Consider the following 22401-nt stretch of genomic DNA (forward strand, 5'->3'; position numbering starts at 1 on the left):
CATTCGGGAGGGCACGTGTTATAATGAGCACTGGGTGTTACATGCCACTGATGAATTAGAGACCTGTACCCCTGAAACAAATAATACATTATATGTTAATTAATTGAATTGCAATTAAAATAATAAAGTAAATGAATAAAATAAAAATAAATGTAATTTTATAGTAGTATTTTTGTATTACTTCATTTACAGATTTCTCTTATTTAAAGGAAAACTAATATGGAAAATATATCCTGAATAATATTTTTCTTCAATGCAGTATGACCCTCATGGTGTTGGGCAGGGGGTGGTATCTATAATAAATGAAAGTATGCGTGTACCTATTCTCTGTCTTTTTGTCTCTGACCCTACCAGAATAAATTGTCTTTAGAAACTTCCATGACATTTTCTTCTGCTTGGCTTTTGGGTAACAGGTATACTAGCCTTTCACTTCTCATCTCTTTATTTCCTCTGTGCCTGCCATGGCTCTTCCCTTCCCTAGGGATTAGTAATTGAGTGACTCTCCCTCTCCCTCTGTCAAATAAATAAAATAAAATCTTTTTATAAAAAGAGATTTATTTATTTATTTATTTGAGAGGGAGAGCGTGTGCAAGCAGGGGAAGGGCCAGAGACAGAGGGAGAGGGAAAGTCTCAAGCAGACTCCTCACTGAGCACAGAGCCGGACACAGTGCTTGATCCCACAACCCTGAGATCATGAGCTGAGCTGAAATCAAGAGTTGGACACCCAACCGACTGAGCCACCCAGGAGCCCCTAAAGATAGGGTATTTTTAATGACTGTTAGACTCTTAATTTTTAATGACTGTTAGACTATTAGAAAAAAGATTTATCTCCTCTGGAAACAAAATGAAAAATGGGCTTAAGTCAATTGCATTTCATTTAGATTCTCACTTACAATTATTATTTTCGTGTGTTCTGAGAGCAGAAATCTTAAAGTAAGAGAAACCAAGAATGTGCATTTTATTGTAATATGTCATTAGTAAAATTACTTTTGTCAATTTCTTTGAAGGGAAGTTATTTAAAACATTAGACGTATGTAGCAGGCAGTGTGTCAGGGTGGTAGAGAGTTACCTTTGAACCGGGAATAGGAGCAAAGGAATAAATGTCTAATCAATTTTGTCTCTCCCAAAATGGCCAGGGAACAAGAAGCGAGAAGCTACTGTGAGTAAAACTGGTTCAGAAATTGTAACAAGTGAAATATGCTTCCTACTGCTTTACCTTAGATCTGTTTCTTGTATGATATTTGCAGCCCTAAATAATTTTTTGCCCCCTTTAGAAACTGTAGGGGAATCACTCAGCAATGATTTTAATGAGTATCAAAGTTGCCATTTTTTATACATCAGACAGGACAACATAAGGAGGAAAAGAAAGAAAAATACCTTTAAATAAACTTCGATGTGGTAGCCCTTAGACACACCTTACCAGAAAATAGCCACACAGATAAATCCAACACAATTCTGGTTTGAGAAATTGTGATCTGAACATTGAGGTATTTTAAAAAGAGCACAACTTGTCGTTTTTTTAAAGGGTTTTATTTATTTACTTGACAGAGAGAGCACAAGCAGGGGGTACGGCAGAGGGAGAAGGAGAAGCAGGCTCCCCACTGAGCAGGGAGCCCTATGCAGGACCCAGGGATCATGACCTGAGCTGAAGGCAGACGCTTAACTGATTGAGCCACTTAGGTGCCCCCACAAGTTGTCAATTTTAACTTCATAAATAATAATAATAGCAAAATACGTTCGGTATTTACCTTGTATCAGAAAGCATGTTGAGTCTTTTACATACACTTCCTCATTTAATCTTCACACAAACCTTCTGAAGTAGGTGCTGTTACTTTTTCCGTTTCTAGGTGAGAAAACGGAGACTTTAGAAAGGTTCCATGACATGGCTAGGGATTCCTAGCCTCCCACCTGCCTCCCTTGGCAAAGGGATTGCCCCTGGGAGCCCTTTAATTATGGGATTCCTTTCATTGGAATAAAGTAACTTTTTTTATTTACAAAAATTCATTTTGCATACAATGTCTTGTCAGTGAAATAATGAACACAAACTTATTATTACTTCTTAAGACAAAGTACAAGCTATGAAACCAACTATAAGTTCTGGTAGGCTGACTCTCCTTTTCTTGTGTAAAAATATTCTATTAAGCCAGTTGGCATCCTACTGATAGGAAAAAGTCACTTCATTTCTCATTTAACACAGTTCTATTTAGCACCTCTAAAAATACATGTTAAAAAGAACTTACTTGCCCCTACTGAAGTTTGCATAAGAGATCTTCCATGGTGCTTCTTGTTTCTCCTCTGCCCCCAAATCCTTCTCCATAGATACAGAAACAGGGACTTTCTCTTTTTCACATCGACTATTTGCCTTGGGTTTGTATCCTTCTGTGTCTGGTCCTTTATGAAATATACATGTATTCCACATGGTAAACAGAGGATTTAGATAAAGAGGATCATGAGGGAATGGTCTCTTTTGTTAGAATATGGAAGCACCCTCCAGAGGCTGAATTCAGAACAACTTCAGGAGAAGGATCCATTTAGGAAAGGCGGTCTGTGCACATGGATTCTGACATACACACCCGTATTTATCTTTCCCTTGGGGGTTTCTTACTTTCTTATTGACCCCACAAAATTCCAGCTCTGCCATGAATACAAACCTTTTCCTTTTCTGTTTCTCCTGTTATAACTAAATTAACCTGAAAAAAAAAAGTTATAATTGAAGAGACAGTTCAATGTATTGGGTTCTGTTTTTCTGAAATTTCTAGTTTTAATGAGGCCAAAATCTTGCTTTATTGAGGTTTTGCACCCCCTCCCCATTTTTCCTGTGGTACATTACTCCCCTGTCATAACATTTATTATGATCTTTTGTATTTATGTGTTTGCCTGTTTTTTTCCCTTACCCCCCACCTCCTTTTTCAGAGTTGCATCCAAAGATCTAGCATAATGCTTGTTAGTACACATAGTTACTCAGTATATATTTTTGCAGTCATTGTGCTTGAATTCTTTCCCTTGCAGTTATCTCCCTTTCTGTAAAGGGTCGGTGAGGCAAGATTTCTTCCTAGAAATACAAACCTGATTGTTAAAAAGAACTCTCGTTCTTTACTTACAGGTAATCTAATAGTATTTTTAACTCTACAGTAATTATTGAGAATGACCCCACTCACTGATAAGAGACAGTGGGGTTGGGAACTAAAGTTTGAAGGCCTCTGATGTTCTAGCACTTTAATACTGACATCAACCTGTAAGGATAAGTAGTAGTATTTGTGTTGCAAGTGATGAAACTGAGGTTCAAGAAGCTTACGTGGCTTCTCCAGGATCTTACAGCTAGTATGCAAGTAAGCTGAAGTTTGAGTTGATATTTGCCTTAGTCCAAAATTTCTGCTTTTTCTATTGATCTCTGATCTCTGCAGGAAGGTCAAACATTATAGGATCATAATGTGCAGAATATTAGCATTTTTGTTTTTGATCTTTAAAATCTCAGCCTAAGCTTTTTAAAAAAATTATTTAGATAATTGGCATCCACAAAATTCTCTCTTTTAAAATACACAGTTCAGTGGGTTTTAGTCTATTTACAATATTGTGTCACAATCACCGCTAATTCCAGAACATTTCATCACCCCAAAAAGAAACCCTGAGCCTATTAATAGCCATTCCCCCTTGCCTTCTCTACCTAACCCCTGGCAACCACTACTCTGTTTTATGTCTGTCTGGATTTGTCCATTGAGGATATTTCAGATAAATTGATTATAGAATATGTGGCCCCTTGTATATGGTGGCTTTTATGCCATATGTTTTAGGGCTCTTCCGTGTTGTAGCATGTATCAGTACTTCATTTCTCTTTATGTCTGACTTACATTTCATTATATGGATATGCAACTTACTATTGTCCATCTTTTTTTTAGCCCTTTTTGTTTTTAAGTTTTAGTTATTTAAGTAATCTCTACATCCTATGTGGGTTCAAACTCAGGACCCTGAGATCAAGAGTCACATACTCTTCCAACTGAGCAAGCCAGGCAAACCTGTTGTTCATCTTTTTAATTATAACCATTGTAGTGGTTATGGAATGGTATCTCATTATGGTTTTGATTTGCATTTCTCAATAATTAGTGATATTGAGCATCTTTTCTTATGCTTGTTGACCATTTGTATATCTTTCTGGGAGAAATGTCTGTTCAAATCGTTTGCCCATTTTAAATTGGATTTTTGTCCTTTTATTACTGAATTAGTTGTAACTTATAATTATTATTGAGTTTTAAAAATATGTATTCTTGGGGCACCTGGGTGGCTCAGTCTTTAAGCATCTGCCTTCAGCTCGGGTCATGATATCAGGGTCCTGGGCTTGAGCCCCGAATCAGGCTCCCTGCTCTTCGGGAAGCCTGCTTCTGCCTTTCCTAGTCCCTCTGCTTGTGTTCTCTCTCTCGCTATGTCTCTCTCTGTTAAATAAATAAATAAAATCTTTAAAAATAAATACATAAAATAAAAATAAAAGTATGTATTCTGGTTATAGGTCCTTATCAGATAAATGCATTCCAATATTTTTTTTTCTATTTTATGGATTGTTATTTCACTTTCTTGATAGTGTCTTTTGTTGCACAAAACTTTTAATTCTGATAAAATCTAATTTATTTTTTGTTTGTTGTCTGTGCTTTAGATGTTCTATCTGAGAAGCTGTTGCCTAATCTAAAGTCATGAAGATTTCCACATGTTTTCTTCTAAGAGTTTTATAGTTCCAACTCTTACATATAGGTCTTTGGTTTATTTTTATTTTTGTTTGTGGATGTCCACTTGTCTGAGCACCATTTGTTGACTATTCTTTCCCCATTGACTTGCTTTGGTACCCTTGTCAAAAATCAATTGACTATAACACAAAGTCAACAACAACAAAAAACAAATAACCCAGTTAAAAATGGACAAAGGATTTGAATAAACATTTCTCCAAAAAAGATATACAAATAGCTAAAAAGCACATGAATAAATGCTAGTATCACTAATTATTAAAGAAATGCAAATCAAAACTGCAATGAGATATCAATCATCTCACCCCCATTAAGATAGGCACTAGAAAAGAAAAAAGAAAAGAAAAGAAAATGTGTCGATAAGGATGTGCAGAAATTATAACCTTGGTGCAGTGTTAGTGGGAATGAAAACCAGTATGGAGATTCCTTTAAAAATTAAAAATGAAATTACTGTGTAATCCAGCAGTCCCACTTCTTGGTATATATCCCAAAGAATTGAATGCAGAATCTTGAAGAGATATTTGCATATATATGTTCATTGCTTTATTGTTCACAATAGTCAAGAGGTAGAAACAACCCAGATGTTCATCAGTGAATTAATGGATAAATAAAATGTGGTATATACATACAGTGGAATACTATTAAGCCTTTAAAAAGGAGGAAATCCACTGAATTGTTTTTATACCCTTGTCAAAAATTAATTGACTAGGAGTGTCAGGTGACTCAGTTGGTGGAGGATCTGGCTCTGGTATTGGCTGAGGTCTTGATCTCATGGGTTGTGGGATTGAGCCCCGATTCTCAGCAGGGAGTCTGCTTGAAGATTTCTCTCCCTCTGTCCCTCCCCTCACTCACACACACACTCTCACTCTAAAATAAACATATCTTGAAAAAAAAAAAAAAACTCTAACAAACTCAACGTCCAAACCCCCAAATAACCCAATTTAAAAATGGACAAGGATTTGAATAAACATTTTGACATATTGCAGCATATCCATATGCAATATGGATAAATACTGAGCACATTAGGCTAAGTGAAATAAGCCAATCACGTAAGACAAAAACTGTGATTTTACTTACAAGAGGTATCTAAAGTAGTCAAATCATAGAAACAGAAAAGAGAGTGATGGTTGCGAGGGACTGGAGTTGGGGGAGAAATAGAGAGATGTTGTTCAGTGGGTATGAAATTTCAGTTTGCAAAATGAAAAAGTTCTAGAGATCATTCCACAACAGTGTGAATATAGTTAACATAACTGAACTATACATTTAAAAATGGTTAAGACGGTAAATTTTATGGGTTTTTTGCCACAATTAAATTTTTTTGAATCAGTTGATGATAGGTGTAGGGGCTTATTTCTGAACTCTCAATTCAGTTCTGTTCCATTGGCCTATATGTCTAGCTTTATGCCAATACCACATAGTCTTGATTACTTGCCACATAATTTTATAGTAAGTTCTGAAATAGAGAATGGTGCATCCTTCAGTTTTGGAGGGTTTCTTTCAATATTATTTTGGCTATTCTGTTTTGGCTTTTCATTTTTCATATGAATTTTAGAATGGGCTTGTCAGTTTTTACACAGAAGGCAGCTGGAATTTTAAAAGAATGTATTGAATCTGTGGATCAATTTGGAGAATATTGCCATCCTTTTTTTAAAATTTTTTTTGAAGATTTTATCTATTTGAGAGAGTGAGTGAGTGAGCATGAGCAGGGGGAGGGGCAGAGGGCAGAGAGAGAAGCAGACACCCTGCTCTGAGCAGGGAGCATGATGTGGGCCTCAATCCCAGGACCCTGAGATCATGACGTGAGCCAAACACAGATCCTTAACCAACTGAGCCACCCAGGCACCCCGAGAATATTGCCATCTTAACATTCAGTCTTTCAATCCATGAATATGAATGTCTTTCCTCTTCAGTCTTTTATTTCTGTCAATAATGCTTTGTAATTTTCTTATACAAGTACACTTCTTTTGTAAAATATGTTTCTATCTCAGGTTAGTTTTTATCATTTACAAGCCCAATCTCAAAAAGACTTGATACTAAAGTTTTCATCATGTTTATGGTACTATGTTTCTTTGGCACACTACCACTATAAGATATGTGTTGTAAGTCATGCTCTCCCTTCCTCCCACCCTCATGTATACACAGTCTTATTTCTCCTCCACCTCTCCCAAGATACTAAAGGTTGTTGTTTGACTTTCTTCATCTCCGTAAGTAGTCTAGATATGGAAGTCTCATTTCTGATACCATCTCCATTCTTAAAAAAAAATTATATTTGTGATAATTAAGTCAAGATTTATGGCTCTTCATATAAATATATGTTTTGATTATAGATTGCATCAACCTGGTGTCTTTTTCTTTGTACAGAAGTGGAATGAAAGATAGTTTATCTTAGAGCCCAGTGGCCAGAAGTAATCTCATATCTATAGGATCATAAAATAGTTGGGAAGTTTTTCTTGCAGCTAACAGAGTTTCACAGTCTCAAGCTACAAATATCGGTTTCATACCTCATGACAACTGTAATCACAGGATATTTCTATATGTAATGTTTAAACCTAGAATGTAGAAATGCAAAGAAAGAGAAAGAGATTAAAAAACTGGCTATCAGACATCAGAGTGCAAAGTGTTGTCAGGGTTAGGTGCAAATCCCATTTGCAGAGATCACAAATCTAGGTTTTCACAGGTGGTCCAGAAACTATATTTTGAGAAAATTGCTCTATAGTATAAAAAATGTACCCTGCTTGGGACCACTCAGTATGAACACAAATCATAACTTAGTAGCCTTGAAGGAGTAAGAAGCATGAGATTCGAGGAACATCTTAAAGTTTGAGATGCTTCTTTTGGTTCACTCACAATAAACCTGGATGGTTTAGACTTGAATTATAGTAGTTGAGGTCACAGATTTAACATGGGAATGAAAAAACCCCCACTATCCTGTGAATTTTATATAGCCTTACCTAAATTAGGTATGCTTCTCCCATATTCTATTAGTATGGTTTTTCACTTTGCCATTGTAGCTAATAAACATACATCCTTACAGGGGTCAAGTCAACTGTAGTTCACTAATTTCTACAGGTTGACTCTGGCAGAAGAGACCAGTAACAAAATTAACTTTCAGCTTAATTCATTCCTATTCATTGATCCACCCAACAGCTAATAAGCATCTGCTTATGCCAAGGCACTGTTGTAAGTGGTGCTGGGAGTATTGCAGTGAACAAAATATTTTAAAAGTTCCTTGCTGGGTGGAAGACCATAAACATTAAGAAGAGCAGTACTATGAAAAGTCTATGTGAGGGAATAGAGAGTCACAGAAAATGGGAAGGGTTTTTGTTTTTCTTTTAAAGATGGTGGACAGTAGCGGGCACCTGGGTGGCTCTGTTGGTTTAGCCTCTGACTCTTGATTTCCGGTCAGGTCATGATCTCAGGAGTGTGGGATTGAGCCCCGTGTTGGGCTCCTCTCTAAACAGAGTCTGCTTGTCCCTCTCCTTCTCCTCTACTCCCTCCCCCCATGCATGTGCGCACGTTCTCTCTCTCTCTCCCTTTCTGTCTCTCAAATAAATAAGTAAAATCTTTTTTTTTTTTTTTTTAAGGTGCTGAACAGTAGCATTTAAACAGAAAGGTTTTAGCACTTGTTCAATTTCTGGCTTATGCCATAAAATGGTAATTTGCCATCTGAAAAGGATCGCCTACTCATTGAACTTTAGAGTAGTTCACAACAACAGAACTTTCTTCTGACGAAATCTGATGCGGAAATTCAACATATAAGAGTGATGCAGCTGTGATTGAAATACGAAAGTGAAGCATCCTTCACCTTCATTGTCCTTCCTTCATCTCTGCACCCTTTCCTTTCCCAGTACCTTGGGAGCTTCGTTAGGGAACCCAGAACATGTGGACAACTACTCATCAGTTTGCAGATGAGTAAATTAAAGCTAAGAGACCTTAAGTAGCTGCCCGTAGTCAATTAGCCAGTGATTAGCCTAAAGCTCTTTCAGTCTTATCCATTTAGAATATGTTTGAGCATCTGTGTCCGTGTTGTGCTAGGAGCGTTCTGTGGATATATCCATGAACAAAGAAAGACAAGTCTGTGACCTCAGGAAGTTTTTATTATAGTGGGAGGAGATAAGAAAACAGGCAATTTATAAGGTGGAAGCTCAGGGAAAGCTCTGCAGGAGCTGGTCTTAAGTAAAAGTTGGAGTTTCACCAGTTAAGAGGAACTGCATTCATATACTTAAATGAAGAGAACCCTAAAATGCAGTCATTATCAGTATCCAATGCTTTCTGCTATAAATAACAAAGACCATCCTGATACATAATAGTATGTCTCTAGGGTTGTTTAATTCTGTGTTCCTGGTTTTTGCTTTTGTTTTTAAGATTTTACTAATTAATTAATTAGTTAGTTAGACTGAGAGGGGGGGAGAGAGAGAGAGCATGCCAGAGGGGAAGGGCAGAGGCAAAGAGAGTGGGAAAGAATCTCAAGCAGACTCCCCTCTGAGTGCAGAGCCTAATAGGGGGCTCAATCTCATGACCCGGAGATCATGACCTGCAGTCAGATGCTTAACCGGCTGAGCCACCTGGGCGCTCCTCAGTGTTCCTGTTTAATTCAAGATTGTGGTATTATCGGGAAGAAGGGTTTTTCTCATCTTTCCCCACTTCCATTCTTTTGGTCACAAAATGGCCGCTGGAGTTCAAGGGGTAATATCCAGACATAGTGTCCAGTAGAGACTCCCTTCTTTTCACTGTTTCAAAGCCAAAGGAACCATTCAGAATCTTTTTCTAAAGCCCGTAGGAGGCTTTCCTTCATTACCCATTGACCAGAACTGGTTCACATGCCCATTCTCTAACCAGTTGCCAGCTAAAGAATGGGATTACTATGATTTACTCAGACTAATTAGGATTCATCCTGCTGTTTCCTCCTGTTTATTCATTGAAAGGTTTTTTTTTTTTAACAGCCCTTTTGCTGAACATAGAAAATATTCCCATACAGTTGTTACATGTTCATCACATAGAGATTAATTGCATATATTATACTTTTTTAAGCACATTAAGTGTTTAAGAAATCCTGGAGTGAGCCAAAAGTGTTAGGAAATCCTGGAGTGAGCCAAAAGTGTTAGGATAAGTATATCCCAATTGCCCTAATTTGCTTTAAGGTTGCCTGCTTGTCATAACACCTATCGTTTCAGTTTCCGTATAACCTTCCAATTACTCCTAGAGTCAGAAATCTCATTAATCCTTGAAATAGAGTCTGAAACCCGATTTTCATTTATTTGCGGCTAAAGGAATGCCCATTTCTCTAGGTTTTATTTCCTTTTATACACACACATGGTTGGATGTATACTCATGCCATTTTGTTGTAGAGCAAAATGAATGGAGTTTTTCAGACAGAGGTTCTGTGAGGTCCTCATAGGGAATAATATGTAGCATAATACTCCATTTACTTGATAAGAATTTAAATTTCACAAAGTGCTTTCCTTAAGAGTCACTTCTTATAATTTGAATCTAGACTACAAAGCTAACTTACTACAGATGTTTTTCCAGGTTTTGAAGCTTATTAGACTAAGACAGGTGTAATTATGTCTTATAAAATAAGAAACTGTTGACTATATAGTAATGCAGTCTAAACTAATTATTTTTATTATTTTTTTTATTTTAATAAACATATAATGTATTTTTATCCCCAGGGGTACAGGTCTGTGAATTGCCAGGTTTACACATTTCACAGCACTCATCATAGCACATACCCTCCCCAATGTCCATATCCCCACCACCCTCTCCCTTCTCCCCTCCCCCCAGCAACCCTCAGTCTGTTTTTTGAGATTGAGTCTTTTATGGTTTGTCTCCCTCCCAATCCCATCTTTTCATTTTTTCTTTTCCTACCTCCCCCCAACCCCCCCACATTGTATCTCCACTTCCTCATATCAAAGAGATCATATGATAGTTGTCTTTCTCCGATTGACTTATTTCGCTAAGCATAATACTCTCTAGTTCCATCCATGTCATCACAAATGGCAAGATTTCATTTCTTTTGATGGCTGCATAGTATTCCATTATATATATATATACACCACATCTTCTTTATCCATTCATCTGTTGATGGACATCTAGGTTCTTTCCACAGTTTGGCTATTGTGGACATTGCTGCTATAAACATTCGGGTGCACGTGCCCCTTCGGAGCACCACATTTGTATCTTTAGGATATATACCCAGGAGTGCAATTGCTGGGTCGTAGGGTAGCTCTATTTTCAGTTTTTTGAGGAACCTCCACACTGTTTTCCAGAGTGGTTGCACCAGCTTGCATTCCCACCAGCAGTGTAGGAGGGTTCCCCTCTCTCCGCATCCTCGCCAGCATCTGTCATTTCTTGACTTGTTAATTTTAGCCATTCTGACTGGTGTGAGGTGGTATCTCATTGTGGTTTTGATTTGTATTTCCCTGATGCCGAGTGATGTGGAGCATTTTTTCATGTGTCTGTTGGCCATCTGGATGTCTTCTTTGCAGAAATGTCTGTTCATGTCCTCTGCCCATTTCTTGATTGGATTATTTGTTCTCTGGATGTTGAGTTTGCTAAGCTCTTTATAGATTTTGGATACTAGCCCTTTATCTGATATGTCATTTGCATATATCTTCTCCCATTCTGTCAGTTGTCTTTTGGTTTTGTTAACTGTTTCCTTTGCTGTGCAAAAGCTTTTGATCTTGATGAAATCCCAATAGTTCATTTTTGCCCTTGCTTCTGTTGCCTTTGGCGATGTTCCTAGGAAGAAGTTGCTGCGGTGGAGGTCAAAGAGGTTGCTGCCTGCATTGTCCTCAAGGATTTTGATGGATTCCTTTCTCACATTGAGGTCCTTCATCCATTTTGAGTCTATTTTCGGGTGTGGTGTAAGGAAATAGTCCAATTTCATTTTTCTGCATGTGGCTGTCCAATTTTCCCAGCACCATTTGTTGAAGAGGCTGTCTTTTTTCCATTGGATATTCCTTCCTGCTTTGTCGAAGATTAGTTGACCATAGAGTTGAGGGTCTATTTCTGGGCTCTCTATTCTGTTACATTGATCTATATGTATGTTTTTGTGCCAGTACCGTACTGTCTTGATAATGACAACTTTGTAATAGAGCTTGAAGTCTGGAATTGTGATGCCACTGACTTTGGCTTTCTTTTTCAATATTCCTTTGGCTATTCGAGGTCTTTTCTGGTTCCATATAAATTTTAGTATTATTTGTTCTATTTCTTTAAAAAAAAATGGATGGGATTTTGATAGGGATTGTATTAAATGTGTAGATTGCTTTAGGTAGAATAGACATTTTCACAATATTTGTTCTTCCATTCCATGAGCATGGAATATTTTTCCTTTTCTTTGTGTCTTCCTCAATTTCTTTCATGAGTACTTTATAGTTTTCTATTTTTATTATTTTTAAAGATTTTATTTATTTATTTGACAGAGAGAGAGAGATCACAAGTGGGCAGAGAGGCAGGCAGAGAGAAAGGGGGAAGCAGGCTCCCTGCTGAGCAGAGAGCCCGATATGGGGCTCGATCCCAGGACCCTGAGACCATGACCTGAGCTGAAGGCAAAGGTTTAACCCACTGAGCCACCCAGGTGCCCCTAAACTAATTATTTTTACTGTGAATCTGAAACTTCTTCGACATTGCAGGGGATTCACAGCAAACATTTTCCTCACACTTCCTGAAATTCTAGTGCCTTTTTTCTCCTCTGGTTTCAAACCTAGAGAATGTAAACAGGAACTTTTTCGTTATCTCATTCCCCTCATATCAGAGGGATAGGTGGTCAGCATGAGCTCAGTTATAGTCGGTCTGCAGAGTTATCTCAGACACATTTTTGTCCTCTCAGTTAATGTGCCGTTATTTTCAAAGTCCTTTAGTTCAGTGCTTCTGCAAGTTTGACATGCCTATGAAGTGCCTGGGGGTCTTGTTGAAATGCAGATTCTGAGGTTCTACATTTTCCAGTAGACAGCCGAATGATGTGACCACACTTTGAGGAACAAAGTTATGTTCATTATCCTGTACAGTTTCCATGAAATCAGACAAGAGCAGGGAAAGTTGAAGTCTGTTATGTACATCGAAGATGGGGATCTCTTTTGGAATAGGGATTAGATTATTTAGTCTCTCTTCAGTTAGAGTTTACTTTTTTTTTGGTATTTCTTCTTTCTCCCTCCTCCCTGCCCCCTGCACCGCCACTAACTTCCTTCATAGCTCTTTTCTAATAACTTTAGTCAAGGAATTCTGAAGAGTTGGTAGTTTTAGATTTTCTCGAGCTCATTTTTTGGCCTTGAATGAATATTGTTTATAGGATATATATTTCAGTTTGTACATTGTATATTAATTTTAGTATTAATAATTCTAGTGTTACTTATTGTCATTTGTGAAAGAACTGGATTAATGTTTATGTCATCCATAGAGGATGATTTTATCTTCCATAGTCTTATTTCTTTTTCTTTTAGAATACTATAAATCGGGACACCTGGGTGGCTCAGTGGGATAAGCCTCTGCCTTCGGCTCAGGTCATGATCTCAGGGTCCTGGGATCAAGCCCCGCATCAGGCTCTCTGCTCAGCAGGGAGCCTGCTTCCCCCTCTGTCTGCCTGCCACTCTGCCTACTTGTGATCTCTGACTGTCAAATAAATAAATAAATAAATAAATTTTAAAAAAATATCAAGTTTACAAAAAAAAAAAGAATACTATAAACTGACATTAATTTGCTGTGATAATGTTTGGAAAATGGGAAAAAGGAATGTGATATCTTAAAGTCATTCTTCAGTACTCTGGACAATTCTAATAGAAATGAGAGTAAACCTGCAAGGGAAGAGACTAGAAATGACCTCAGTGTTTTTCAGTGCCCCCTGGATTTATGGTACATCCATACCATGAGCAACAAGAGAAGAACTAACTTAGTAAATTCTAATAACGTTGACTGAATGGTATTAAATCACTAAATGAACCAGCCCTAAATTGTCCTTTTTGTAAGTTATATCATTTTCTGAATATTGACATATAGTTCTTGCCAACAGTTATATTCAGTCAGAGGCAAGTTGTCACTGCTGATTTTTTAAAGCTAAGACTTAGATTCACACAGAAAATTATGGAGGTTGTATATAAGAATCTAATATCATATGTAACAGTTTTAAAGATGTTAAACACAGTGTGATATTACAAACTAGGATGAACAGATTTGAGAGAATTTTAATATTCAGCAAAGATACTCTAAATGGTAATATAACTTGGGTTTTGTCCTGGGTTGAGCCATCTTTAAGGATTTTTAGAAAATATAATCAAAATTTAGTAGCTAGGAGGTAGTTCAATGGCTAGATGGACATGAAGTGTAGAAAAAAGTTAAAGTTCTTATTAAAGTATAAAGGTGATTTGGGGTTGTTGTTGTTGTTGTTGTTGTTGTTGTTGTTTTTTGGAAGTTGTGTTTAAGTAATCACTACACTCCAGGTGGGGTTCCCAACTCATGACCTCCAGGATCAAGAGTCCCATGCCTTCCGACTGAGCCAGCCAGGTGCCCCTTAAAATATGTTAGAGAAAACTATCTCGGGGGGTTATTTTAAGTTATAAAAATTTAGTTTTATGTAGAATATCAAATAGCACCATTGGGATTGTTCTATTTCCCACTAGAAAGGTAAGTATTATTTTGTGAAACCTGTGTCAGTTTGGATGTGTGTATAAAAATAATATGTCTGTGTACCATATGTTTGAATCAAGTATAAAATCTATTTCTTCCTGTGGGTAATATTCAAAAAAAGTTTGAAAGCTGTTGTATTAGAACACAGTAGAAAGGAAGGCTTAAATCCAGTATGGAGAGCTTTGAGTTAAGATGGTGGGCTGAACCAGTACAGGAAGCTCCATTCTCGTTCCTAATGTATAGAAACACCACCAGAGAAAATAACCAGAAAAGGATGGTCTTGATGATGGTGTGGTATTTTTAGAATGCACAGAAGGACTTGAAAGCAAGTAAGGGATTTTCTAGTTGCAGAAAACAAAGAGGAAATTCAGTGAGAGTAGAGAGTGAAATCAATAGAATATGGCCCTCAGGGGAAAAAAAACCCAACTTATATATGGCCAAGAGGCCTTGGCAGTCATAGGAATAAGTCAAGGTAGAGACCCCAGACAGACTGCAGGTGCAGGAATGAGGCTCACTCATAAAACCTAGAAAAATTGATCCTTCCCATGCTCAGATGCTAGAAAACTTCCCATTCCCGCCCCTTCTGAACAAAGGAAGAAACTGTACTGTCAGGAATTAGAGACTAGGACGGCACTCTAAGAGGCAGGGGGCCTTAATTTGCATTAGCAATAACCTAGTGCAGAAACACTAAGCCTTTAAGTGATCCAGAGCCCACAACCCTCTGTAGGTCTTTTCCTGGAAGAACAAACACAGAACTAGCCCATAGATACATCTCTAAACACAGGGGACAGCAGACCTTTGGAACTTGACTGCTGCTGCCAAATGACTACACACCCCAAAACAGTACGACATATACACAGGAACCATGGTGTGAGAGGCTGCTAGTGGGTGATTAATGGTGGGAGGCAGAGTTTTACCCAAAAAAACCAGAAGTAATTAAGGCAGCCCAGAAAGAACTTGTAAATTAATCTGTTTAAAATATGAAAAGGGACTAAGAATTCATTAAACAAGTAAAACATTACTTAAGAACAGGTAGAGTTGAAAGAGAAACAAATAGAATTTTTAGAAAGAAAATTAGGGGTGCCTGGGTGCTCAGTCAGTTAAGCATCTGACCCTTGATTTTGGCTCAGGTCATGATGAGGGTCATGGGATTGAGCCGTGTTATGCTTGAGATTCTCTCCCCCTCTCTCTGTCCCTCCCCTACCTCAAATAAATAAATCTGGGGGAGGGAGAGAAATATGTGGACATGCTTAAAAAAAAAAAGTAAAATTAGCATCTGGGAAAAGAAATACAAACAATGTAAATGACCCTTAGGAAAATCAAATTATGAAATCTGGAATTTCAAGACTTGCTAAGAAGGTCAGATTATAACAGCAAAGGTAAATTTGAGACATGATCTTTTAGAAATCTAATACTAATTTAATATTAAAGATCTCATTCTGCTAAACAGTCTAACCTCACAACCTGCCAGTGTATGTCAGAGCATCATCCTTTTAGTCTTAAAACTGGCTGTCCCTGCTTTGTCCCCTTCCTATGGAATCATTACCAGAGAGAAAAATACAACTAATGGCAATTCCTCTTTCCATTTGTCATTCATAAGACTTTTGGGAAATCAACATGGCTCTGGCTCCTTATCAAGAGAACGACGGATTCCCTTGCAATAATCTATTTGTATAAATTTGCAAAATGAGTATTATCACAGTCTTTACAGTTTAACTCTTTGGGAGTGTACTGTTTTTACTATTTTGTCTCCCCCAAATAATTTGATATTCTATGACAATTTCATCATCATTACCATTTTATTATTTTAGTCTCTAACAATTGGATGGGTTTCTTAGGCATTTGCTAACATTTGTATATGGAAATTATTATTCAGTCACTTTAAACAGAATGTACTTGAAATTGTTTCTCTAGTAGTGGTACTGAGCTCAACTTTCATTTTCCATATTCCTCATGTGCCAGTAGCACACATTTTTAGATAACTAACTATAGTTTGGGGTATGGTTTGTAGCAATAGAATAGACATTTTTCTGCAAAGGTAACTGGTCCCAATGGGGTTCAAACTTGTGATCTTGGCCTCATTATCACACTTTTGTAACTATCAGACCTAGTAGATATATTTTATGTATTTCAGTCTGTAATCTCGAAATTGAGTGCTATTTTTTTTTTATTACCCAAGGTTTATTTCAGATATGTAATTAAAAATCACTTTGGGACATTTCTCACTTTTGTTTGATAGTAAAAGTAACAAAAGTAAAGCAGACAGCCAAAGAACCTAACTCACTTTTCATCTTCCCTGTGTTTTCTATGACAGTGAAAGTCACAAAAGTGAAGCTTGCAGGCAAAGAGCCTAACTCACTTTACGGAGAGTGCTCCGGTCCCTTTTTCTTTTAGTGAGGCTATAGCAGGTCTGATGTCAGTCACTTTAGAGACCTTTAGACCTCAGTGCTCATTTATTGCTAAAATGTACCAGCTCTGCTTCTGCATTATGAAGATCATCTGTCAACACTTTGAGATATTCTCCTTTGTTATTAAGCTTGTGATGCTCTACACTGTCAGGTTTTTTGCCAATTATAGTTAAGGTACAATGGTGTATTCACCAGATCAAAGTCTCACATTGGCGGTAGAGGAATGATTTGTAAGTCTTTATTCATCTGAATTGTACAATAGAACACCTGAGGAATGCAAATAATCCCTCTGAGGACTCTGCAGGAAAGGCTGTTAAAATGACAGGGTAGAACTATTGTTATTCTGAATTGATGCTTTAGCCAAAGTAATTATTTCTTATCTTGTTGTTTCATAACAGTTCTGGTTTTATTAGTTATGTTGACCATATTTATGAAACAAAATGTGTATGATATTTTTATATTATCCTTTTACCTCGGCTTGTTTTATTTCATTTTCAGTGAATTGTATTTGGTATGGATCTCTCTCTCTCTCTCTCTCTCTCCATACATACACATGCTTGATTCTGACTTGTAAACGTATGTTACTAATCCATATCGTTTTGTTTGAACAGTGTAAGTCTGTAAAGTAACTAAGAATCTCATAATGCTATTATAGGCAGAAGTATCAGTTTAAATTTTCCCATTTTGGGGGTGCCTAGTAGGCTCAGTCTGTGGAGTGTGCGACTCTTGATCTCAGGGTTGTGAGTTTGAGCCCCACGTTGGGTGTAGAGATTATTTAGAAAAATAAAATCTTTTTAAAAGTAGCAAAAATACAAACAAATTTTCCCTTTTTCCTTTAACCTGTCCTTTATAAATTTGGATAGGAAAATATCTGGTTTGGATTTCCTATTTTAAAGGACACATACTTTATTCCAAAGCACATCTTAGGGATTGGCCCATTCTTTCAGGATGTGACCAAAGGAAAAAAAATATTATGAAGATCAAAAACTACTGATAACATTAAGTAAGTAATTATAGGTTAACCCTATATAACAAACATGTGCAAACTACTATGCGAATTTTTCATTCCCTTATCCGATCCTAAATCCTACTTGGTAGGCCGTATTCTCAATTTTATAATAACTGATCCCCTGTCATTTTCTTTGATAGGTGAGTTTTGGGATTTTGTGGTTTAGTTTTTGTGTTTCTTTTCCCCTATTGTGACATTGACATTGATTAAAGAACTCCTGCCACAATTTTTTGTCATAATAGCTATTAAAACCTTGGTATAAATGTGGGAGGCTTATAGGATTATAGAAGATTATGGTATGCATTAATATTTTTAACATAAGTTTCTGTGAAATTTATACTCACTTCCGTACTAAACCCTATTCCAGAATCATAGGCATAGGGGCGCCTGGGTGGCTCAGTCAATAAAGTGTCTGCCTTCAGCTCATCTCATGGTCCCCAGGTATTGGGATTGAGCCCCCTGCATTGGGGCTCCCTCTCCATCTGCCCCAAACCACCCCCCCCACCTTCTCTCTCTCTCTCTCTCTCTCTCAAATAAATAAAATCTTAAAAAAAAAAAAAAGAATGTAAGAAAATCATCTGTGATTATCTGAGAATGAAAATTAGTAACAGTAACTACTGTCATTAACAGTAATAATCATAATAGTAATGCTGTTTACTCTGCCAGGCATTAATTTTCCAGGTTCATTACAATATAATGTGTACTACAAATTATCTCCATTTTTAATAGGTGAGGAAACTGAGGTTTAGAAGGTTTTGATAACCTGCCCAGGAATAAAGAGCTAGCGAAGTAGTATAGAATCAGAACCTGGTTGATGTATTCACTACACTTACTTCATTTATATTCTACCTACTGCTTTGCCCAAATAACCCATGATCTGGAAGGGAAAAAAAATCACTCAGTAACATCTTTTTGGGTAACAACTTGGTGTCTGTTCCCTAACTGATTGTGCTTTCCAAACCCTTTGTGATTAAAGGAATTTATTTCCTCCGCAGTTCTCTTATTTGTGCTCCTGCATAAGTAAGAACAGTGTGGATACAATCAGCTAGGTTTGTAAATGTGCATTTCTGGATGTGTTTGTTTTGATTAGCAAAAATCTCCCTCAAAGCCAGGTACAAATGTAAGCTCTTGTTAGTCCAAGAGGGAGCTGAATCTAGGCATATAAAATTCTGGGTAGAACAAATGATTTATTTGGTAAAAACTCTTCAGAATTAGCTGGCACTTCTTAAGCGTGGTTCTTGTACAAGCAGGACTTGATGTTTTTGCTTCTTAAAAATTTACTTTGTAGAGTAAGGAAAATAATAAATCATAAGATTGAGGTTTTCAAGGACACAGGTGTTAATGCTGAGCAAATTTAGTATAACTTTAAAAAGTTTTATAATATTTGTATAATGGTTCATACAGATAATGTACTAAAGTAAAACTAGATTACAGTAAAATCTTATGGCGTATACCTGAAGCAATTGCTGCCTATTAATGCCTTGACCTTGGAAAGCTATACACAAAAAGATGGCATCATAAAACCGTGCAATTCTTATGAATATGTATGTGCTACTTGATAATAATGAATGTGGTACAGTCATGCATGCACTACAAGATAATGTTGTGCCCTTTTTTGTCTACAGGTTGATAAAAATTAAAGAGTGGGTGGACAAGTATGACCCAGGTGCCTTGGTCATTCCTTTTAGTGGGGCCTTGGAACTCAAGTTGCAAGAATTGAGTGCTGAGGAGAGACAGAAGTATCTGGAAGCGAACATGACACAAAGGTTAATTAGCATTCATTTTCCCTACACTTTATTATCAACTATTTCCTTGCAGTAATTTAATTGCTTGCGCTGATAGAATAATAAATGACAGAGTAATTACCATTATAAAGAGGGAATCTTCTCCTTTCTTTACCATGAGACAGAGTGAAAAGATTTATTTTAAATTAAGTTTTTAACTGTCATCTGTCATCTCTGTACAGTGTTTTAATTATAACATAGGTATTAGTTATGTATATTTTTGAGAAGGAATGATCGCCAAAACTCTTTCGTCATGTTCAGTGGGGGAGGGGAAAGGGTGAATCAGTTGCCTTAATTTTTTTCTGAGTAACACTAATATATTGTTTAAACATTGGATTTCAATCAAATAATTTTGCTTTCATGACCCACATCCTGGAAATAATTAATATTGGAGGAAAATAGTCGTAGAATGGGTAGATCAAATTTTTCTTTTTTTTATAGTAAACAATTCAAAATGATATATTCAGACAAATATAATTAAAACTAATTTTAGAAGGGATTTTTTAAGAAACAGTTATATGCATTCAGGCCTCTTCAAGTCTATTATGAAAGATGAATGGTCAGTTACTAATATCTTGAACATTTCTGCTTGAAATGAATAATTTTAGCTCTATACTGATCTCTGGCACAATCAAGTTATATGTTGAGTGAATTTGTTTCATTTTATTTCAGCGCTTTGCCAAAGATCATTAAGGCTGGGTTTGCAGCACTCCAACTAGAATACTTTTTCACTGCAGGCCCAGATGAAGTGCGCGCATGGACCATCAGGGTAAGATTCATACTTATTCATCAGCTATATCCAGTTCCACACTATTGAATTCAGATTGATATCACTGACTTTGAAGTTTGTCATGGTGGCGGTTAGCTAGTCATTACAGATGAGGTTTTTGTCCAGGATAACTTTAATTATTTGTGAGCTGCTGAACAGTGAAAGTGGAGCGGCATTGATTGAGGCAGGTAACAATTGATTCTGCCTATTACATAGTCTGAATTTCTTCATCCTGTAGAATCTGTCTACCCTCCTCCTGTGGTCAGAGATAAGACGCACCAGTATTGTGCTTGCTTAATCTGTGTGACTGGGTTTGTCTGCAGTGAAATTGATGTTGCTTTTCATTTTGTATTCGCTAAGTTTGTTTGGGTTGCGGGTGGTTCTTTCCTCCTTTGCTTTGCTCGGATTACATTTTCAGCAATAAAAGCAATATGACATCATTATGCTCTTCATAGATACACAGTTGGGCTCAAAGAGCTAAACTCAATGTGTAATAATTCATGCTTTTTTATTTGAATTCATAGAAGTGGTGTTTATTTTTGCAGTATTATATATTCAATCTTTCTTTAAAAATGTGATATGTATTTTAAATATTGATGTATACTGATTACGACCAGAAAGAATGACTAATTTATTCCCGGAGGACAATAGACACTGTGAACTGTAATGGCTTGCTTTTAAATGTAAATATATTGTAATATGGTAGTTACTATTGAAAAATATTTTGAAATATATGTAGTCCCAAATAGCGGTTACAGAATATAATGTCCGAACTTTCAGAAATATCCAGTGTGTCTTATGGATTCTTTTATTATGCTTTTTTGAGTATATGCTCCATGATAAATTTTAGTGCTGTTTTGATTTCTGTTTTCACTATCATAATTTATCATTATATTCATTTTGATTTAATGTGGATAGAATCACGGAGACAGTTCAACGAAACATTAAATGTGTTGTGTGAATATGAGATTCACTTTTATTCCTTCTTCCCTTTGTTAAAAAAAAAAAAGATTGACTTCTAACCAAGGTCCTTTTATATAGACTTAGAAAATAATGTCAAAGCAAATCCAAGTTGGTAAACAAATTGCCACGGTTTATTTTCACTATATATTTTAGAGCCTTAAAACTTCCAAACTTAAGTGTATGCAGCAGGGAAGGTAACGTGTTCTGGGCTTGAAAGTGTGAAAGCTGGTTTATCTTAAGACTGATTGTTAAATATCCGTGATTTAATGTGCTGAGATATTTAGTCAGGTAAGCATCAGTGAGTAGCCATATTAACCCAATACATCTTTTATTGTAAAAACTGTGCTTTATAGTGTCAGACTCCTTATCACTTTAACATGCTTTATTAAGCAGCCTTTAGGTCACCATTATTTCTCAAATTTCTTTCCATGGTTGTGTGTGTCTGGAATGTATGTCCTTGTAATTTAACATATGGAGTAATTATAAGACATTTTTCTTGCCATATCAACTAAAAATTCTCCTTCCTGATGGTTAGAGGCAGCATGTATTATGTTAAATGCTTGAAAATTTTACTACTAAAATTTTATGAGAATTTATAAATTATTTGCCAAATATAGATTATGTGATTTGTTGGAAATGTCTTTAAAATATCCCTTTGTATATTGATTTTTATATGTTCTTTAGACGAGCAGAAATTTTAAGTCTTTTTATCTTTTGAAACCTTTGATAATTCAGCTTGAAAGTTACTTGAAAATCCTTATTTTTCTCCACTGTGAAGAATAGAAAATCGAAATGAAACCGACACCAAAACTAGACCACTGCATCTGAATCAATACAACTGGATGACTGTTAGGAAAAACAAAGCTATGCTTTAATATCTACTGATCTGTCTGTGCTAAAATCTACTGCACAGACAGTGCCCAGTGTTAAAAATGTACTAATTGTATATCTGACATTTTAACCGTAGTATTAAACTAAGTTTAAGTTGAACCCTACTGCAGATCAGAGAAAAGAAACTCCACACTTATAATCAATCATCTTAAATGCAATTAGTTTTCTTTGGTCTTTCTTCTCAAAGAAAGGGACGAAGGCTCCTCAAGCTGCAGGAAAGATTCAC

The 22401-nt window shown here is 36.5% G+C and overlaps 1 protein-coding gene across 1 annotated transcript in view; it reads left to right on the top strand.

The window, feature by feature from the left end:
* The window catches only part of OLA1 (Obg like ATPase 1), a 177024-nt gene that overhangs the window by 150736 nt on the left and 3887 nt on the right, over nt 1-22401 (top strand). Inside the window, exons 8-10 of the mRNA XM_080798762.1 lie at nt 19394-19534; nt 20225-20321; nt 22363-22401. The exon at nt 22363-22401 is cut by the window's right edge and continues 84 nt beyond it. Of these exons, the coding sequence (XP_080654888.1) occupies nt 19394-19534; nt 20225-20321; nt 22363-22401 (277 nt within the window). The remainder of the gene's footprint in view (nt 1-19393; nt 19535-20224; nt 20322-22362) is intronic.

The sequence above is a fragment of the Martes martes genome, assembly GCF_963455335.1.
Source record: "Martes martes genome assembly, chromosome: 3".
NCBI classification, from domain to species: Eukaryota; Metazoa; Chordata; class Mammalia; order Carnivora; family Mustelidae; genus Martes; species Martes martes.